This window comes from Erpetoichthys calabaricus, chromosome 13 (assembly GCF_900747795.2).
Source record: "Erpetoichthys calabaricus chromosome 13, fErpCal1.3, whole genome shotgun sequence".
Taxonomy (NCBI): Eukaryota; Metazoa; Chordata; class Cladistia; order Polypteriformes; family Polypteridae; genus Erpetoichthys; species Erpetoichthys calabaricus.
The window spans coordinates 108,682,468-108,703,889 of record NC_041406.2 but is presented as its reverse complement, the minus strand read 5'-3'; the positions used below and the strand labels follow the sequence as shown (position 1 = coordinate 108,703,889).

Genomic DNA, 21,422 nt, shown 5'->3' with positions numbered 1-21,422 from the left:
GGTTAAAAATGTGTTTCTGTATTATTGAGATATTATAAAGTGTAATGGACAGCCAGGCATCTTCCCCGGCACCTTAAGGGAAGGATTAGGGAAAGGAGCTTGCATGGGGCAATTCCTCCTGAGATGACAGGGGGCAGCGCCCCCCAAGGCTTGCTACAGTGTCATGGGGTTGAAGCATTGCCAGGGGGTGCCAAGGGAACAACTGAGCACTCCTCTGTAGGGCTTCCCTCACATCCAGAATTGTGGCTGGAAGGAGATTGTGGAACACCTGGAGCAGTTCTGAGTGCTATATAAAGGGGGCCAACTCACTCCATTCCAGGAGCCAGAGTCGGGAGGAAGTAGACAAAGCTTGAAGGAGGAGAGTGGAAGAGAAGTGCAAACAGAAATAAAGACTGTGTATTTATTGTGCTTGGTGTTTTGTACAGTGCTGTGCTGTGCGGAGTGAGGGAAAAGCGCTTCCCCACTGAATTAAATGTGTGCTGTGCTGAACTTGTGGGCTCTGTGTCTGTTGTGACGGGGGCTTGGGAAGTTGTATGCCCCCTGGTGTCCACAAATGATTATTCAAAAAAGTGACAAAACGAATCAGCAGAAAACTTAGTGTTCATGCCACAGTGCAGAATTACAGTAGCTGCCAATGCTGGTACTGCCAAAACTTAAGGTACATATTAGAACTTTTAGGCATTAACATTCTGTTAGAAGTTAAACAGAGAAAAAAAAATTCATGTTAAGTTTTTGAAATTGAGCAAAATAAAAAGATTCATTGGGGTAAATGAATGTACCGCACATTTTAAATTTCAGAAAAGAATGTAGCTGTCAAAACGTAAATATCCAACCCAGTTTAAAACACCAAAGTAGCTCAGCAGCATGAGATTGCAGGCTGCAATTTATTTTTTCTCCAGTTCTGTAAGAACTTTTATTGGGTTTTCAGTGCCTCTTTAGAAGAGGCACATGAGTAAAGAAGATAGGGTTGCATTAATATTGCCTGATTTGAGCAAAGTCAGCGCTTAATGTATCTATTGATTTAACTGTAGATATTATTTTACTTCTTTGCTTCTAAATATGATGACTTAACCAATCAAGTCCAAGCTTTATGACGTTGACCTATGTCTTGTCTACCCACCTCAAGCATGACCACGCAGATCTGTTTCACACACTGAATGATGGCATCTGGAGTGCCTGAGATTGTTACAGCTCTCTCTGTGGAGTTTGGCAGCATGTCCCCTGCCACTTGAACCTGAGCTCCTGTAGTCTATAAATTTAAACACATAAATGAGGTGTTACTCAGAGGAAGGAGAAAGGAAAAAGAAGCATGTTCTAAAGGACATTGGATTTTTAAAAAATAATTTAAAAACATTGTCATGCAAAAAAGATATAAAATGTAATGACATTTTTTTCTAACTTTGTAAGTTACCACCAAGCTCAAAGAAAACAAAAGCTTCGTCTTGTCACCTTTCTCCCATCTTTAAACCAGTACTTTTTTTCTTCCACTTTTATGTTCCCATGTTAATTCTTGAAGCTAAAGGCCTCACTTTATACTCTGGAGTAGTGTCATAGTGGACAGCAGCCCATTCACCAGATTGCTTTTCAGTCTTAATTTTTTAGAATGGGACACTATTGCCAAGAATACATTTATGCATATATTTTAGCATCTTTTAGTGAAGCAATTCATATGGCATTTTCTTGAGCTCAATTTCCCCTCCCTGGACTTGAGAATTCAGCTGAATTAACTTATATTTTTTAACTTATTTTTACAACACACACACACACCAATTGCATCTCCATTCCAAGATGCTTTGCAAAGCAAACAAGTTGACAATGCAGAGTAGCACAATATAATAGAAAACGTGCATGTAACTACCAACATAATACGGCCATAATTGGTAGTACAGTGATAGTCACTTCATAAGGTCAAGGTTAAGTAACATGCATTTACTACTTGTGAGATACAGAAATTGTAACATGTATATAACATTAATACAATACACTGAATCCTGAAAGTATTCAGATCCCTTCACTTTCTGCACTATTTATTTCATTTAATTTTACAGTAAATGGATAAATGTGCTAGTTTTCCCATCCATCTGTATTCAATAACTCATAATAAAGTGAAAATACATTTTCAAAAAGGTTTGCAAATCAAAACAGAACTCTCTCATTTATACAGAGTAAGTATTCAGATCCATAATTGTGATTTTCCCAGTTGTGGTCTGTTGCATTCTGTTTGCTTTAATTATCCTTGAAATTTGTCTACAACAGCTTTTGCCAAACCCCGGATGAAAACCCCCATACTTACTCCTACAATCACGTTCAAGTCACAGCTGAAGTAGCGCAGGTGGGTTGTGACTAGGGAATCCATTCCTGGACGGGTTTTTCCATTCCCGGGAATTTGGGAATCCCACATGTCATTCCCGGGAATCCCGGGCTCCCAGGAATGACGCAATTCACGGGCATCTCGCATGTGAACGGTTTTAAAGCGAGCGACACTTATTTTTAATAAAACTACTGGAATATGTTGACACCAATAAAAGACTAACCTTAACTACAAGTAGTTCATGCTGTCATATAAGTACATGTATCTAGTTAGTTGCGGTAATAAGAGCGTAGAGAGCACAACGTGTCGAGCGTGCGGTCGTCCAGGCGAGAGCGCACCTTCGTGCAGAGTATGCCAGCCACTGAGAAAGCACGCTCAGCATCCACTGAAGTAGGCAGCACAGTCATCAGATACTGATACACTTGTTCTAAACAATGCCTGCGCTTGCTGTTGCTCTGAAACACAGCCGTTTCAGCTTTTACTGATGCATCTAGTTTCTTGTCATCATTCTGTGATGGCAGGTTTCTTGGCACAGATAATGTGGATGCCACAGACTAACGTATTGCAATTTCAAGTTGCTGTTCAAAGCTGTTGTCTGATGAAGTGCAAGCTGCAGCAATGGCGCCACCTTAACTATTTTCAACTATAATTGTTATTTCTTGATCGACTTTTACACACTATATATGCAAGCTTGGCCGTTCCATTCAGCCGGGAATTCCAGCAGTTTCATTCCCAGGAATGTGGGAATGGAAAATGCCCGGGAATGGATTCCCTAGTTGTAACAAACCTGAATGACCTCCACAACCCCCTGTTCTGACAATTGTATTCGATTCACCAAGAAGGAAAAGCATTGACAATTGTGTTTGACTCATCTAATACCCTGAGGCTCTGCATGTGGACCTCTAAGACTTTGACAGTCACCCTCAATTCACTGAGTGGGACCACTCCACTAACCCCGCTCAGATGATCTTGCTAAATTCAAGGTGTGCTCTGCCTTCTGCTGGGCCAGAAACACACTGGCATGTGAAGAACTGGGCTTGTGACACCACAGAAGCTGGGAAACAATAGTCTACAATGGAATCTGAAGTTGATTAGACATTGTTTAGAATGGAACACCTAGTTAGGAAGTCCAAGGAACTCTCTGTAGACATCTGTGTTAAAATTGTGATAAGGCGTAGCTCTTTAGCAAGGGTATAACACCATTTCTAAAGTTCCAAGTGTCCTCTGGGGCACAGTGACCCCAATAATTGTAAAATTGAAGAGTTCAGAACCATCAAGGTTCTGACTTGAGTTGGCCGTCTGGCCAAACTGAGTAAAAAACACTATAACAGATTCAGAAGTCACAAGAACTTGTCAGGAAACAACCATCTCAGCAGCACTCCATCAATCAGGTGTTTATGGTACACTGGCTAAACAGAAGCCACTCTTGAGTAAAAAGCATACAACAACATTTAAGTTTTCTGAGTGCATGAGGTAAAATATTCTGTGGTCTGATTAGACAAAAATGTAACTTTGTGTAGAACCCCAAGCACTATGCCCAATACCATCCCTGCGGTGAAGCATGATGATGGCAGCATCATGGTATGGGAGTGCTCCTTTAGCAGCAGAGACAGGGAAACTGTATTTGGCTGCATTCATCCTTCCCGGAATTATTACCAGAATGGTCCTCAGATAAAACCTGCACTGGAATTTACATGACATCACACAAGTGCAACGGTTCACTTTGCAGCTAGATGATGACTCGAAGTATACCGCGAATTCAACACTGGAGTGGATTCAGGGCAAGTCTCTAAGTCTCCTTGAGTTGCCCAGATAGAACGTCTGTGGAGAGACCTGAAGATGGCTGTTCACAGAGACTTCCTATCCAATCTAACTGAGCTGGAGAGGATCTGCCAGAAAGAAGGGGATAAACTGCCCAAATCCAGGTGTGCAAAGCTGTAAAGAAGATGTAATTGCCATATTTAGAGATCATACTAAATTCTTGTCACATGATGATGACTGGCTTCTAAATCGATTTCGATTTCCGAGAGCTATCTTCTTGGAGCTGTGTGCAGAACTGGGGCCGGCTTTAAAAACGCAGACTTTGGTGAATTTTGCTCTACCTGTTCCCTTTGCAAGTTCTGTCCACCCTCTGGTTTATAACCACAGAAGCTTTTCAAAATGAACTGGCTGACCAATCGGGTATTTCCCAGTCATCATTGAGTTGCGCGAAGCCATCTTTATTGGATGGTATTATTTTCTTGTCATCCAGATATATAAGATTTCCAATTCACAGCAACATCTGCATTTCCAAATGTAATCTGAAAATGCGTCTCATTAATGTTATGGCATTAATATATAAGCTGCTCCAATGATGTGAGCCCTGGGACAGCTCCTCCATATGACCCCCTTTTTTAAATTTTTTTTTTAATTTCAGCCACTGCGCGACTTTCTGAACTTAAACTTTTGAGTGCCTCCATCATACTGGAACCACTTCATCAATTTCCTTATTTTGCTTATTGTATATCTCTACTTAAGCCATCAAACATTACGTTTTTCCTTGCCTCGACTTCATTGAGCAGGACCTCCATTTCGCATTCGCCAAAATTCTTCATTTTTTGCACATGCTTTTGCCATTGTCTTTTAACAAAATACAGAACAGAAGGGGCTATTTATGTTGATTTGCATATTCAAATAGGTGTAATTCTGGGAGGAGTCAGGGTGGGGCTGTAGACACGTGTATGTGCATTAAAATTCCTGCTGATTGGGACTTGTAGAGGGAAATGTGTGGAACTTTACTTATGCACAGTTTTATGCATCTGAATTTTTTTGTGCGTACGCACATTTCTAGTTTTGTCCGTGTGCAACGTTTTAGTGTGAATTCTACGTAAGGCATTATCCATGAGGCCCCACCTCTTTAATTTTTTAAGGAAGGGTTAAATAAGTTTTACAGCAAACAGATAAATAATGAGGTTAAAAAAAAGAATATCTTGAAAACAATTACTGATTATTCTAGTTTATTTTAGCAAATTACACAACTGTTAATTTTTAATGCAGCTCCTAGAAAATGCCCAAGAAATACAGTATGTTATGGTTTTTTGTTACTTTATTCCTTGTTTATTTAATATAAGCCTATTAGTGGACTGTCTAAAGGGTACAGGGAGTAATGTGCTAATGTCATCTCCTATGGCCACATACAACACACTGGTCAGACGCCTAATATAGTATATTTTAAGAATCCCTAAATCATTTGTATGGAGTCTAGCTACCAGGCTCTCTTTATAGCTTTGTAGTCAATGTATGTTCTATAAAGTACCTTTTAAATCAAAAGAGGTCAGCTAAAACAAATGCACTATAATATTTAAAAATGAATAAAATAATGCATTGGATATCACAATATAAAGCAGGGTACACAGCATATCTGGGTAGATGTACAAGGCCATGCATCAGAAGCTAAGAGGACCTGTCCTGTATTCCTTTTACTGGCTCAAAATAACAATAACCAAGACATCACTCAGGTATTGTTTAATATTTTTAATAAAGGAAAAATGTTTTGCATCATTGAGCATCATATTATGACACTGATGACAGATGCTCTGGTTCCTTACATGGTTTTCTCACTGCTATTGAAGTTTATGATTTTTGCATACTCTTAACCTCACCAATTAGAGTTTTTAATAAGATCAAACACAAATAAAATAAATACAAACAGCATCTTATGATCCCTCTTCTGGGATATAACGTCATAAGGTGGGCCCATAGCTGCTCTTTCCAGGTAGTTTTGAGATTTTTAAAAAGGACTGCCAGTGCCATATGCTCCTAAGCAAATTTTATACTTGTAATCATTTGTACAAACATGTTACGGTATTTGCTGTGAATCTCCAGGGCAGCGGCCTCTAAGCCTGTCGTGTTCCCGCTTTGTGAGCAGCTGTCACTTCACATTTCCTGTTTCAGGCCTGAATAGAGGCCTCTGGGGCGCTGGCATATACAGGGCTACCGTGTCTGCTAATAAGGGACTGAGCTGTTTGAAGGAGAGGACCTCTGAGCATCCAAAAGATCACTCTCCTGCTTCTCCATAGGCAACGGGAATGACCTTTTCAAGAAGAAGTCTTCAAATTAAATAATATGACCACTTGACAATGTTAGTAAGGCTTTAGTATAAAATAATTAAGCCATCAGACTACTTAAAATGGAGAGAAATGTGTAAAAATTAACAGTCACATTATCTAGAAAAAAAGAATTTGGCATACAGAAATTGGCACTTTCTCTGGTCTCAGTGCCACTGTTAGCAAGCTTCTCCTTGAATAAGTGGCAGTTTGTGTTCCCTGTGGTGCGTCTGTCTCCTTGTTTTGACATTGTTTCATTTTGCCAACAATCCAACAGCAAACTTATTTTTGTTTGAAAGAAGGTGTGTATATATAAAATATATTTTGATGGTTGGGGTGGTAGACAAAGGGACTCTGTAGGTAGGAAAGGGTGATAAATGGGAGGGGCAAACATGCAGTGGTCCTGCCAAGACACTACTGGGCATATGACCCAACATTTGCCAGTAGTACTTGAGGGGGGGGGAAAAAAGGAGAGTGGTGTTAGATAGGGCTGGAATAAGGACATCATGGAAAGTAAGGCTGGGGGTGCAGATACTAAGGAAAGCCTGGTTTCCCTTGTTTAAATAAATAAATAAATAAGGCTTCTGTTCACCCTGGGAATGCTTCTGTGACACGGCCAGTTACCCCAGGATAGGATTTAAAGCTGTCTCACAATCACAGACGACTTAAATCTAGAGTTGGAAGATCTGGGATAAGCACTCGGTTGGTGGTTGGAAGAGATGCCAAATGGGTTGGTGGATGGGCCACCCTATTTAACAGACAAGGATCAAAAGTCTGCATAAGTAGGCCTCATGTGGCAGTATGTTTTATTGTTTTGTCTGTTTACCTATAAAATAAGGGTTGTGTCCATCTGTCACAAGATTACTTGCAAAACAGTGGGGCTTGAACCCAAAATTTAATTAAAAGCTTTTGATGTGACACACACGTAAGGCAAGAAATATGGGTAGCTTTATCCTGTACAAAGTTGCTGGGGTTTACATCTTTCGAGAGGGTGACAGCAGAAAGGAAAAGATCAGTGGCCACATCTGCTGAGTGCTAGGCACATTGCTAAGGCTGCTCATAGGAAGGAAAGCAGCACCATCTGCAGAGCATCAAGTATGGGATACAGAAAGCATAAGCAACAATAACAGATAAATGCCTGTAGAAACTGAACTATGCTCCTGTTCCGACAACAAAGTGTTATAATCACAAACAACAGTGCTACACACAATGGTGGCGTGACTTCTCCTGAGTGTCAAGCCAAACACGGGAGGTGATTCAGCGACTAAGAATGACAAGAGGTAAGCCTGAAAACAGAGAGCTATTGAGAAGCTGGCTAATTCTATGGCTCATCGAGATACCAGGCACACACCATGATATAGAATGCAAGAACATCAAAGATCGAGAAATGAACTCCAACAAACAAGAAGATTGTCAAATACTCATACCTCATACCTCAAAGTTTGGTTGAAGAGTATTACATATGAATCTTACATCGGTGAACTGCTCACTGTGGGGAGGTTTTTTTTTTTTCATGCTCAAAACAAAACATGTGAACAAAATGGAAACGTTCAGCTTGCACTATACAAACCACCTTTATCTCAGGACGAGCAGTCCATGTGTTTCCAAGTTAGGTATATTGTATTAACCACTCTGTTATTCTTAGCTATTTTTACAGTCGTTTTCACATATTTTGACTTTCTGGATTTTGTTGTGTAAAGCAGGGCCAATGTGTTAGTGTTCCCTTACTGTAATTGTACAGTGTTTGTGTATATGTGTGTATACACATTGTCACGGATGAGCGGGGACACTGCCCGGCCGGGATGCCTGGACAGTCCCCGAGTTGGACGATACTTCTCCTCGGCCACGAGAGGGCAGCCGCCCGGGCCTAATTGGGGGCCACAGGAATGGAGCCAGGACACTCACCACTGTGAGAAGACGTGGCCACCGCCAGGGGGCGCCGGACAGTTAGGGAGTCCTGGATGGCAACACTTCCGCCACACCAGGAAGTGCTGCCAGAAGTAATCCCAAGGGCACCCGGTGTGCTTCCAGGTGCTCTCCTGACACTTCCGCCACACCAGGAGTGGGTGTCAGGGGGAGCACCTGGGGCTCATCCGGGTCATAATAAAAGGGGCCGCCGCCCTCCACTAAGAGAGCCAGAGTTGGAAGGAAGGAGACGAAGCTTGTGAGGAGGGGAGAGGCGGTGAGAAATAGAAATAGAAAGAGAAAGAAGAAGAAAGAGTGTTGGAGGAAGGCATTCTGGTGCTGAAAGAAATAAAAGAAGTGTGTTTTGGACATTCTGGTGTCTGTCTGTCTGTGGCCGGGGGTATGCCTTCCACAACATGTATATGTAAATATACTGTATACTGTACTATATAATGTATACATGTTATATATACATATAATATTTATACATATATATATCATTTGGACTATCAAACAATTACACTTTTTCAATTGTGATTAATCATGAAATTTCATTCAATTAGTCTCAGGTAAAAATGCTGAAATGAGTTTCCTCCGCAGGGTGTCTGGGCTCTCCCTTAAAGATAGGGTGAGAAGCTCAGTCATCCGGGAGGGGCTCAGAGTAGAGCCGCTGCTCCTCCGCATCGAGAGGAGTCAGATGAGGTGGCTCTGGCATCTGATCAGGATGCCTCCCTGGTGAGGTGTTCCGGGCACGTCCAACCGGGAGGAGGCCCCGGAGAAGACCCAGGACACGCTGGAGGGACTATGTCTCCCGGCTGGCCTGGGAACGCCTTGGGATTCTCCCAGAAGAGCTAGAAGAAGTGGCCGGGGAGAGGGAAGTCTGGGCATCTCTGCTCAAGCTGCTGCCCCCGCGACCCGACCTCGGATAAGCGGAAGAGGATGGATGGATAGTCTCAGGTATGCATGTCTAACCAAGGTGGTTTTGGTTGCTCGTTGATGTCTAGTCTCCTGTAAATGTCACTGGCTTACAACATCTTAGCTGCTCAAACCGTGAAGATGTATGGCTGTCATATAAGTTGTACATTTGTAGCACAGTTGTCCTACATGAAGTAATGTTTAAAAACTTGCTATCTGAATGATGTCTCTCAGCCCTTCAGACTTAAGCTATATTTAAAGACCTGCAGCTTGAAGCAATCCATGTTTCAATGGCAAAAGTAAAAATTATTTTGTTTCATTGATTGACTTGGATCCAGTTGTACATATATGGATTGTAGTCTGGTGCAGATCTTGATGATTAAGCTTTAGTTTTTAAACAGCGGCTTGTTTTGCTCTTAATAGATATGGCAAAGACATCTTCTGTGACACCACCTTCTCTCTCTCTCATTGTGTCTAAACATGCATTACATAGCACAACATAACACATTTTCAATGCAATTAATCCTGTACAGGGTCATGGGTTGCCAGAGTCTATCCCAGCAACTCTGGGTACAAGGCAGGAACCATAAGGAATAGAATGCCATCACATTGCAGGACTGATTCACATAAATACTCACACTCATACAGTGCCAGTTTGGAGTCGCTATAAGTTAATCTAACCTGTATATGTTAAATGTGGGAAGAAAGACCGAGTACGTACTGTAGATAAACTGATTCGAGTGCAGCATTTGAAGCATGGGCCCTGCTATATAAAGCAGCTTGGATGCAGTAAGGACAAATAAAAAAGTTAGAAATTAAGCTGTTCCTAATAAATATTTGAAATGAAATAAAAATGTAAACAGAGCTGATGTAATAGACAAAAATGAAAGTTTTCCTCAGACCAGATGGGGATAAAGATCTCTGGACAAAAACATAGATATCAGTTCTGGGGAAACCAAAACCCACCTTTTGATCTTCTTTTCCTTAAAAGGATTTCTGAACAGGTCGTCAGTCACTTTGACCGCAGTGCTCGGGCAAGCAACATAAGGCTACTGAGAGCAAACTACTACACTAATCATGCCCTAAAACAAGTTACTAAACACTCTGTCATTAACCAGGATATCCAAGCCTGAATCCCATCCCTCTTTTTGTCTGTGACCTGCTCTCCAGGGCAGAGTACTACCTTATGGTAAAAGCTGCGATGGCAGGCTCTGGCCAGCCTTATTCAGGTTTAACAGAAGGAGGGATTTTTGTTCAGGAATACTGTCTTTATGTAATTTCTATTAATATATACAACTGAGGCACACATTTATATCTATTTAACGAGTAACTTGTAAAATTACATCCATACCCTTGTATTAATGTACTTGGTTCCTACTTTTAGCATTTGATGAGTTACTACAGGCTTTGTTTGTGTGTGGGTGCCTTGCTATCATTCTGGCTCGATGGTTCAGGCATAGTGATTAAACCACAAAACCCTTGAAAAAAATAATGGGTTAGGGGTTAATGGTGAGTAAATAAAGCTTGTTGACACCCTGACATTCAAGGGAGCTTAACTCATTGTAGTTGAACAAAGAGGTCCAAGTGTTTACTGAGCCTATGCTGTGTGTTTGCTCTGGACTACATTCATCACTAAAATACAAACAACACTTTACAGTAGGACTGAGCTAAAGAATAAGGAAGACTAAATTAAAAAATCAATTTTTTAATAGCTACTATTGAGTGCAACACAGACTTATAAATGAGGCTTTTGTAAGGGATTAGAACTGGAAACGAGACTAGATAACTAGCACTTTTCAAACCAGGAAGGAAACAAATTTATGCAACTACTGGAATGTATCTGATGTGATAAGAAACTGACCAGAATGGAGTAGTACTTCATGAGAATACACAGCTAAAAGGCAGAAGTGAATTTAGGAAACAGAAGCTGCTTTAGCCCAAGGCCAGGTAGGTCTTAGGAAGCTGGTGTGTGCTGTAGATTTCAAGTGTGAAGTTATTTATATTATAAAAAAATATTTTGGCTAATAATGAACATCTACAGGTAATGAGTTGTTGTGGATATAAGGGATATTCTGTAATATTCATTCCATATGTAAAGGCACTGTGAAATAATTAGGAACACCGGCACACCTGCTTATTCATGCAATTATCTGATTAGCCAATCATGTGGCAGCAGCACAATGCAGAAAACAATCTGGAGCTTCAGTTAATGTTCACATCAACCACTGGAATGGAGACAAAAAAGGAGTCTCCACATTCTGTACTGTGGCATTACTGTTGGTTCTAGACAGGCTGGCTGAGTGTTTAAAAAAAAAAAGGGCAGGCTCAATTATGGGATGCACTCTAGAAGCACTACAGTAGAAAATGAGAGAATGAAGACAAAACTGAGTGCCGTTTTGAGCAATGCTGCACATCCTCTCTCTGACACACTAACACTTATCAATGTAAGTTTGTCAAGGAACACTACTGGGACTCCTCAATACCTCCAGCAACAAACCTGTTTAATGCCTAATTGTGACTGCTCTTATATCTCTAGTCAAGTCAGATGTTTTCTTGTATTTTGTAATTACTGTGTATAATGGATAGCAGTGGTGATTGGTATATGTGGGGGTACCCAAAAATAACTGGAATTGAAAAACAAAATTGTTTTAATAATTTCTGCTTACTGAAACTTTAGTCTCCTTCAAAGTATTCTCCATGTGAATAAATTTACTTATCCCAATGGTTTTCTCACTGGTAGAAACATTTTTGGAATTACGGTACAAAAATGCTTTCCTTTGAGTTTTTTTTTTTTTTTTTCATATGGGAACAAGAAAAAGTCACACGGAGCAAGACCAGGCGAGTAGGGAAGGTGGCAAGAACTTCAGGACACACAAGTCAATTCAGAAATCTCTTCAATAGTCCGTAAACTGCAAATGAAATTGCGAACATTTTCGAGATTTTCGTCATTCCTAATTGTGGAAAGTCGGCCAGATCTTGGTTGGTCAAGTGACATTTCCACTCGTTTGAAACACGAAAACCACTTGCAGACCTGTGTTTTACTTAAAGCTTCCTCTTTAAAAGCAGTTTCGAGCGTCACTACAGTTTCAACAGCTGTTTTCCCTAAGAGAAAATAAAATTTAACGCAGGCTCGCTGTTCTTTATGATCACCCATCACAAAAATCACAGAACACATTTAATAAGCACCAAGAAAAACAGACACGGAATGCCGTACAAACAATAAAGAGCAACGCCACTTGGCAGAGTCCCATAGAATACTGCAAGTATGCTACATCTAGTGGCGAAATTCACAACTAAGTCTAGATCGCACACCAGGTACAGATTCCGATTATTTTTGGGTACCCCCTTGTACTGCATATTTGAGCTTTTGTAAAAGGCTAAATTTCCTTCTCGTAGCAAATCTCTTTTTATCCAATACACTTATATTTTTTGTAGTTTATTTTTGTGCGATGTGCAGATTTTAGTTATACATGCCAGGTGTTTTTCTATATAATGACCTAAAAAGAAATGTTAACAGGATTTTGCATCCAAAAAAATGATATTCCCTTTGAAGCTTCAGCCCTTGGGAGAGATGGAATGTTTGTTGAAATGAGTGCAAAAATGTCATCTTTTGCTTTCTCACCTCCTTAGGTCCAGGTTTTTATCGTGCTCTATACATGTGACAATAAACTTGAACTCGAGTGCAGCACATGCCTTCAATTACTTGTCAACTCAGCAATATTTTATCAAGATTCGAGGCCATGTAGCAGAATTTTTCCCCCTACAAATTATTTCTTCAGATAAATACAATTTGATTTATGTGCTGAGCTCTGCTTAAGCTCAGCACAAATAATGTCGACAGTAAACTGGGGTGGCACAAATGTCATATTAAATTATTATTCAAACCAAACATGGTAGAAATGTCTTTATGTTTAAGACACAAACAAGTATGTGTATGGTATCCATGAGAGGAACTATATTATTAAAGAACCACTTGTTTTACAAAGCAAAGTGTGAGCGTTCAACTCTGAAAGGAACTTTACAAAATAAAATAAATGGTGCTAATGTAAAATAAGCTAGAATAGTGTTCTTTATGAAAGACACTATATAAAGGGATTAATGATTTTGGTATAAAACTCCATTAAAGTTTTTCCTTGGCAGAGCACTAAATAAAATAAGCATTGCATGCATGCCAGTACTATCGGAAATGACTTCAGACTCCTACCAAGCAGAGACTGCAGTGTCTGTTTAGACCAACCAAATCCATCCATCTATTATCAACCTGCTTAGTTCAGTTCAGGTCACAGGAGCCAAAGCCTATCCCAGCAGCACTGCATGCAAGTCGGAAACCAACCCTGGAATGGGTGCCATTTAAAGAGCACTACCTGTTTATCTGTTTACAGGTGATTCATGTCTATAGTGTAAGGCACATTTGAGTAGTCCGATGTTTGTTTTCTTCCTAAGCAACTCGATTTTGACATGTGGGCCACGTCAGAAGTTCCTGAATGCCCTTGATGAAAGAGTTAGCCATCTGAGCTGTAAGGGAAAGGCCACATGCACCAGGCTTACCTCTCGGATCTCTTTTATCTTGGATCCCCCTTTTCCTATCAATGAGCCACACTGGCTGGCTGGGACCACAAGCCTGAGCGTCACAGGTGGTTTGCTTGTCACTGTGCTGTTTGTCATTGAAGCATTTATGTCCTGTAATAACAAAGTCAATAAGAGTTAACAAGGGATTTGACACTCCATTTAACACCCTAATCCTCAGCACAGCAGCAAAGGATCAAAGAAAATATCTCGGCTGAGACTAAGCCCCCAGTAGCTCCGTTGGACCAATCACAGTGCTCTTACTGTGGAGACTTGAACTCCTGATTAGCGCAAACTTGAAGGATTACTGCAGAACCAATGAAGCTTTTATATTGCCAACCAGATAATTCAACAAATATTCCCAACTTGGGAAATGCTGGAGTAGTTTCTTAATTTATTTTAGACACTTCTAGCTTGAATATTTAAGGGACCTGATCTGTGGTATATATAATAGAAGCTGTATAAGATTGGAGCTGGAAGATGTTTCTGATTTTTCTTGCCATTACCATCCCAACATGGTGCACCATATTATATCAGCTGCCCATTTGATCCTGACGAAACTGAATAGGACCTCTCAGACCAAGGAGTGAAGGTCTAACTGAACAGTGTCACCACACATCTACTGTCACTCTCAGTCCACCTTTAGCTGAGGGGAGCCGATTTTCACTTAATAGAGCTAACTGGCTGGCATGGACCAGCTGAGGTGTACATGTTAGGCTGCCATTTGCGAATATTTGGGGAACCAATGTAATTTTCAGGTAAGGACACCATGCTATATTGGCTATCGATACTCTGTATAGAGATGCACCAAGAAGTCATATGTTATGCAAAAGAAGTACACCCAATATGTATCATAAATTTCCTTTTTCTGTTGCATGTTAATGACAAATATGTATGGAGATTTTTCAGATAAGGAAGACAAATGTTTTGAGGTAGTTATACTCACTAATCATAGTGCTGAAGAGTGAAGATGTGTTTCATGTTGATCTCAGTACAAGTGACAGTAATGGCCATATAATGACCCTTCAAACAGGAAAACTTTCCATTCCAGCTTGCTCCCAGTATGGTTGTAACAATGGGCTCTACTTCCTTTCCAGTGCTAACCTAAGACTGAGCTCACTGACTTGTCTGATTTCCAGTCAGACCGCTTAAAGACATCCTGGGTCCTCACTGCGTGGAGTGCAAAGCACTTTGAATATTGAGAAAAGTGCTATATATATATATATATATATATATATATATATAAAGAATTATTATTAAGAGGAGTCAGGAAATTCAGAATTGGCTCCAGCACCTATCAAGATCTAAATGCTGTAGTTGTCTTTTGTCCCCACAGATCTGTGATTTGCAGTTTTGAATGTAAGAGGAGAGACGTCTCTCCTGGGACCATTATTTCAGTTCTGATTTCAATTAAAGATTTCAGATTTGTTAATTAACTTGTGAAATTTGCAGCTGATCCTAAACTTGGAAGAATGGTAGATACTGAGGAGGCAAGATTTGGACAAGCCTCAAACTCTTAAATACAGTTTAATGTAGAAATGTGCAAAGTGCTACACCTGGGCAAAATCAATGTCAATTATAAATACAAGATGGGAGACACTGTCCTACAGAAAACACACCTCTGAATTGGATTTGGGGGTTTATATTGACAGTTCATTTTCATCATCTAAGCAATGTGCAGAAGCAATTAAAAAGGCAAATTAAAATGTTGGGTTATATCGTAAAAACTGATAAATATAAATTGTGGGACGCTATGCTCAGACTACTGTATATAATGTACTAGTAAGACCACATCTGTAGTATTGTGTGGAGTTCTGATCACCACACTGCTAGAAAAACAGAACAGCATATAACAGCTGTGCAGAGGAGACCAGGACTTAAGGACATGTCCTACTCTGACAGACGCACAGAATTAAACCTGTTTAGTGTCGAGCAGAAGGGACTCATTAGCACCTGAATCAGGTCTTCAGAATTCCCAAAGGCATCAATAAAGCAGATCCAGCAGAACTGTTTCAACTTAAGGGCAAATGACGTACTTGAGGACACCAAGGGAAAATTAAGGGGAAGTGCATTCAGGAGCAAAGCCAGGAAGCCCTTCTTTACACAAATCTGTAACAAACTACCAAGCCATGTAGTTGTAGTAGAAACCTTAGCAACCTTTAGGAAGAATCTGGATGAAACACTGGGACAGCTTAGCTATTAGCTAAACAAACGAGCTTGGTGGACAGAATGGTCTCCTCTCATTTGTCAAATTATGTTCTAACATGGGATTTGATTGAGGCCATTAGTTTTATATGTTCATTAAGTACCTTTACAAACAGACACTGTTTTAAGGAGCCTCTGCATCTTTTATTATTTTTTTGTTATTTGGCAAATTAAGTTGACTTAATGGGCTTAAGACTCCTTATTTTTTTGAGAATCAGGGAAAATAACGTAACTTGAAAAACCTTATGCAATGTACAGAAAACACTTGGGCCACTGTGGTATAATCACCAAGTATACGGCCTTATCGTGAAGGACAAAATAGGTCATGGACGCTCCTTCTGTCAGATTGCCTGAAACTGATGTGATACAGTAGAAGTTAATTGCTTTGCTCTCTGTGTTTCTTGAATGTGTGCAGTATCTACATAGAAATGCAATGTCTGACTTAAAAAGGTACAGAGGGCAGTAAAGGCACCACAAGTCAGATGACAGTCATATAAATGACCACTCAAGGTGAGGGAGGGAGAGACTGACTTATGCACATCAGTATTTGAAGCTGGTACCACTTGGGGCAGTAGGTCTTATTAATAAGTCTGCTCCGTTTCTTGAACCATATGCACTAGTAGAAATAAACAGACAGACAGGCAACAGAAAGAAGGCAGAGGTTTTGGCAGATACCTTCATGCAAACTCTAGATACATGGAATAAATTACCAAGAAGTGTGGCGGAGAACAGGAGTTTAGGGACCGTCGGATCTCGACTTGATATTATTTTGGACAATCTAAGTGAAAAGGATGGACAAGCTGGTTGGGCTGAATGGCCTGTTCTCATCACAGGTATTCTTATGTACTACTGTTATAATTCAAATTTAATCATATTTGAAATTCAAAATTACAATCATTTTGTATTGTGCTAAGTATGTGATTAACATTAATGGCAGCATTGATGAAGTAAAAGTAAAATTTTGTTAACCAAATATGAGAAGTACAGGCAAGATAAAACAGCAATCTGTTAACAATTACAGGGTTTGGAGTAAAAATGTTTTCAGATTTTTATTACTGGTTATCAATTTCTATCCTAAACTACAGCATAATACAATAGTGTTGCAAAAATACAATTATGGTACTTGAATTAACATCGGATTATTCTGTCTGCAGCACCTTCATTAACAATTATATAACTGAAAATTCAACCAAAAATAGTAAAGGCACCACCACGCATTTAGACTCGTTAAATGAATACAGTTCAAAATATTTAAGAAGGGCAAGAAAACCGAAGTTTAAAATATGTCCATACTAATCATTACCACTTCAGATATGATGGTGATCCTCAAGAGGGGAATCCATCCAGACTTTCTTTTGCTACCATCTTCAATCCACTTCAATGCAAATGTCACAAGTCATGACAAACCCAGGATGGGTGGCCAGACCACCAACGGGCACACGCTGACACGAAGTCGATTTAGAGTTGCCAATTACACCCGCTTGATACATTTAAATAGAATTAAATATTGAAGTAACAATAAGGATTTGAGCAATGTTTTATTATTTAATTATACATTTTCATTTGAAAAAACTGTGACTTTGACAAAGAAATGAAACTTCATTAAACGATTAATATCACTTATTTACACATTAGCCATAAACAGAAATTGGCAGCTGCAATTCTTTTACACATTCATAAGTATCACAGAACACTTGAAAAAAATTTAAATCCAAGTTTATCGTTTCGGATCTGCATCAGTGATTCTTGCAAAATGTTAGGCAATTAAATACTTTGATGTAAAAGGTTGAAGAAATAATTATAATTATTTGTAATTATACCTCTAACTCAGGTTTGATAATGGATGCAGGGATAACTCTAAACTCAATTACATGACAAAAAAAAAAATCTCTTAATGTTTTGCTTTAAAAATTCAACACGATTGTCATACTGTATATGGACTATTTTGATTTTAATGATTTTATAAAAACCCTATGTTGAATTTTAAGAGTATTTTTGTACTGCTGAAGTGGCTTAATAAATGTGTTCTTTATTTTGTTATGCTTGAATGGAGACTGGGCAGTGTGACACACGGCTGCTTCATGTGGTTTTGATATGTGACTCTAATTACTGTGGATGTGCGTTTTCTGCTCCAAACCACTCTCTCTGTTTTCTAACATCTCCTCATCTGGTGCTCCTGACACAGCATTAGGTGTATTATTTAAGAACAAACAAGACTAAATGTAGCGGTGGTAGACACCGTGGTAGAACAGTTGGGGGTCTGAACAACATGATCACTGCTTGTAGTGCAGCATTCCACTACAAGAGAACTGTCAGGCAAATTCCACTCAAAACAGTTGATTTACTTACCTCTTCAAATTTAAGTGCAATCATGGAAAAAGCTTTGAATATGGCATCTGTGGGGCCTGTAATTGTGACAATCCTCTCAGGGCATGATCCCTCGGAAATGTTGATTCGAGCACCACTCTGGTAAATTGAGAGGATCAGTCAAGTTGGGTTGCAATTTACATTTGAATTGGAATAAAATCATTGCTTTCAACGAGCAACTATAAAAGAGCCTTTCTTTAAATAAGTTATAAAATTACTGCAAATATAGCTAAGTGCTAAACAATCAGGGAGTGTCATAATAAGAGAGGATGTATCCCTCCGCCAATCCATTACCCAGCTAGTCTGGAGTCAAGCACACACCCAAATTAAGATAACCTCCAATTTACTACTAAAGAAAATATTTCAGGAAATGGCTAATACACATCTAAGGCTACAACAGTGTCACTGTGTGCATGTGGAATGTTATATTGAGAGCACTGTGGAACTTTACATGTAAAAAGTATTAATCTGCTTTGGTGGGAGGCTTCCAAGGGCAGTTGGACCTAGAAATAATGAATGGTCATTTGGAAAAGGCTAAAGGTGAATGACCATGACCTGAGCAGGGTAGAATGCACTGTGCCTCTAAGAGTATGCAGCCTTGGAAGATTTCACACTTTATTGTGATACAGCATTGAATCACAGTGGATTTAATTTGGCTTATTTTGACACTGATCAACAGAAGACTCTTTAATGCCCCAGTGAAAATGGATCTCTGCAAAGTGATCTACATTAATTACAACTGTAAAATAATTGATCACATACAGAAACACTAAAGTTATCACCGGTGTCCCCATCTAGTTTACCAGTCTGGGTTTTAATTGACTGTAATATAAATGCACCTTATCTCAAAGTTCCAACTGGTGGTGAGGTAGTAGAGTGGTCTAACCTACACAATGAAGACAAAAGAACACTCCAGGTAACTTGGAAATTTACACATTGTGGTAGACGGCCGGCAGTTGAATCTGGCCGAGGCGCCCCTGAGATGGAAGGATGGGAGAAGGCAGCTATTTGTGGACTGCCCCTCCAAAACACTAGATGGCAGCTCCCCTGGAGTGTAGCGGTACCCCAGATTCCCGCAGGGCATCCTGGGACTTGGAGTTTGGTTTCTCAGCCTTGTTGGGTACTTTGGGTGCCACCAGGGGGAGCTGTGAAAGGATCTGGGGAGTCATTCTTCCCTTGCAGCCCAGAAGTACTAGGAAGTCATGAGGGTGGAAGCCCAGAAGTACTTCTGGCCTGATAAATGAATTGGGATTCTCCATTTGACCCAGAAGTGCTGGTAGGTCACATGGGAAGAAGAACAGAAGCACTTCCGGGTCAAGGAATATATAAAAGACTGTTGGAGACCCAGCAAGCTAGCCGGAGTTGGGTGGAGTGTGACAGAGCTTGCTAGGAGGTGTGGAGGAGAGAACTGTGTATTGTGAATATTATTGAGTTTATTGCCTGTTCTTGTGCTTGTGGTGCTTGGAGAGCACGGTTTATTAAGAAGAAAGGCATTCAGAATCATCTTGGTGCTTTTAACCTGTGTCCAGTGTATCTGTCTGTTGGGGTTAAAGGGGTGATAGTGATCCTTAGTGTCTTACATTTTATTGCTATACAGCATTTAATCACAATGCATTGAATCTGACTTTTTATATATACCGATCAAAAAACCAGTATTCACCCCTTTCAAGTCACTATTTAGTAGATGAATCTTTTGGCAGCAATTCCAGCCTTGAGTCAATGTGATAGATCTCAATCAGCTTTGTGCATCTGGACTTGGCAATATTTTTCCATTCTTCTTTGCAAAACTGCTCACGCTCTGTCAAGCTGCATGGAGATCATAAGTGAGCGGCCACACATTCTCAACTGGATTGAGATCTGGACTCTGACTTGGCTACTCCAAGACATTGACATTGTTGTTTTTTAAGCCATTCTTGTGTAGCATTGACTTTATGCTTGAGGTGATTGTCAGACTGCTTCAGGGCTTCCTTCAGGATTTTTCTGTATTTTTCTGTATTCATTTTATCCTCCTAAGCCCTCAAGGGCCTGCTACAGAGAAATAGTATGATGCCACCTGTAAGCCTCACAGTGGGGATGGCGTGTTTTTGACAATGTGCAGTGTTTGGTTTATGCAAAACATGGTATTTAGTCTGAAGCTGAATCTCATCAGACCATAAAATGTTCCAGCTAACTTCAATGTCCCTCTACTTCAGTGTTTTTTTATCACTCTCCTATAAAGTTGGTACTGCTGAAGCACTCAGGCAACAGTTGCTTCCTTCACATTCTCTCCAATCTTATACACTGTAGCTTGCAAGTCCTTACACTAGCACTGTCTGCCATGCTGACTCACCACAAGTTGGATCTTCCAAGTAAACGAGCATTTATACTACACTCACTAACTACAGACATCTGATCTCCATTAAACAGTGACTTCTAAAACCAACTGGCCACACCAGCGATGGTTGTGTATCGTATACAATACTTATGAATCAGTAATTGCAGTACTTGTGCAATTGGTTATTTTATATTTGTAAGTAATTTAGAACACTTTGCAAAGATCTGTTTCCATTTTGACATTAACGAGTCTTGTTGTTTTGATCAGCATCAAAACCGGCGTGATGCAGCTTGGTTCAAATCACGGATTGATCGCTATCTTACGCCTTTGTGAGTCTTAGTCTGCCTTAGAGTAGTTGGCAACTTGAAGACGGGCCAGTGTGAGTGAGGCACTGGTGCCTGCATTGCACTCTGATACACTCAATCTCCTTAGACAATTATAAGTTACAATGTGTAAAAAAAATCTTGAGTTAAGGTTGTTTGATCAAAAAGTAAGTATACTTTTAAAAGAACTGTAAATTGTATTGGAGATCATGCACTTGACAAATGATTTATTATCAACATTCACACTGTGATCAAACCCATTCAATCCTGTTCAGACACTCAGGGGCTTGTGATGCCCTCTGTACTGGCACTTCTGCACATGTTTAAAGTCTGGGCATCCATACTCTACCTGTACGGACCAGTGGTAGAAAAAAATGGATGCACAGACCAAAGTTTACATTCCAAAAACAAATGCTCTTTATTTACAGTGC

At 40.0% G+C, this 21,422-nt stretch overlaps 1 protein-coding gene across 5 annotated transcripts in view; it reads right to left on the bottom strand.

The window, feature by feature from the left end:
• zgc:110045 (uncharacterized protein LOC664755 homolog) overlaps positions 1-21,422 on the bottom strand; it is a 462,322-nt gene that overhangs the window by 58,439 nt on the left and 382,461 nt on the right. For all 5 annotated transcript variants that reach the window (XM_028817427.2, XM_028817428.2, XM_028817426.2 and 2 more), the window contains 3 exons: positions 18,337-18,453; positions 13,765-13,896; positions 1,121-1,249 (listed from right to left, as the gene is read on the bottom strand). In XM_028817427.2, coding sequence (XP_028673260.1) covers positions 1,121-1,249; positions 13,765-13,896; positions 18,337-18,453 — 378 coding nt within the window. The remainder of the gene's footprint in view (positions 1-1,120; positions 1,250-13,764; positions 13,897-18,336; positions 18,454-21,422) is intronic.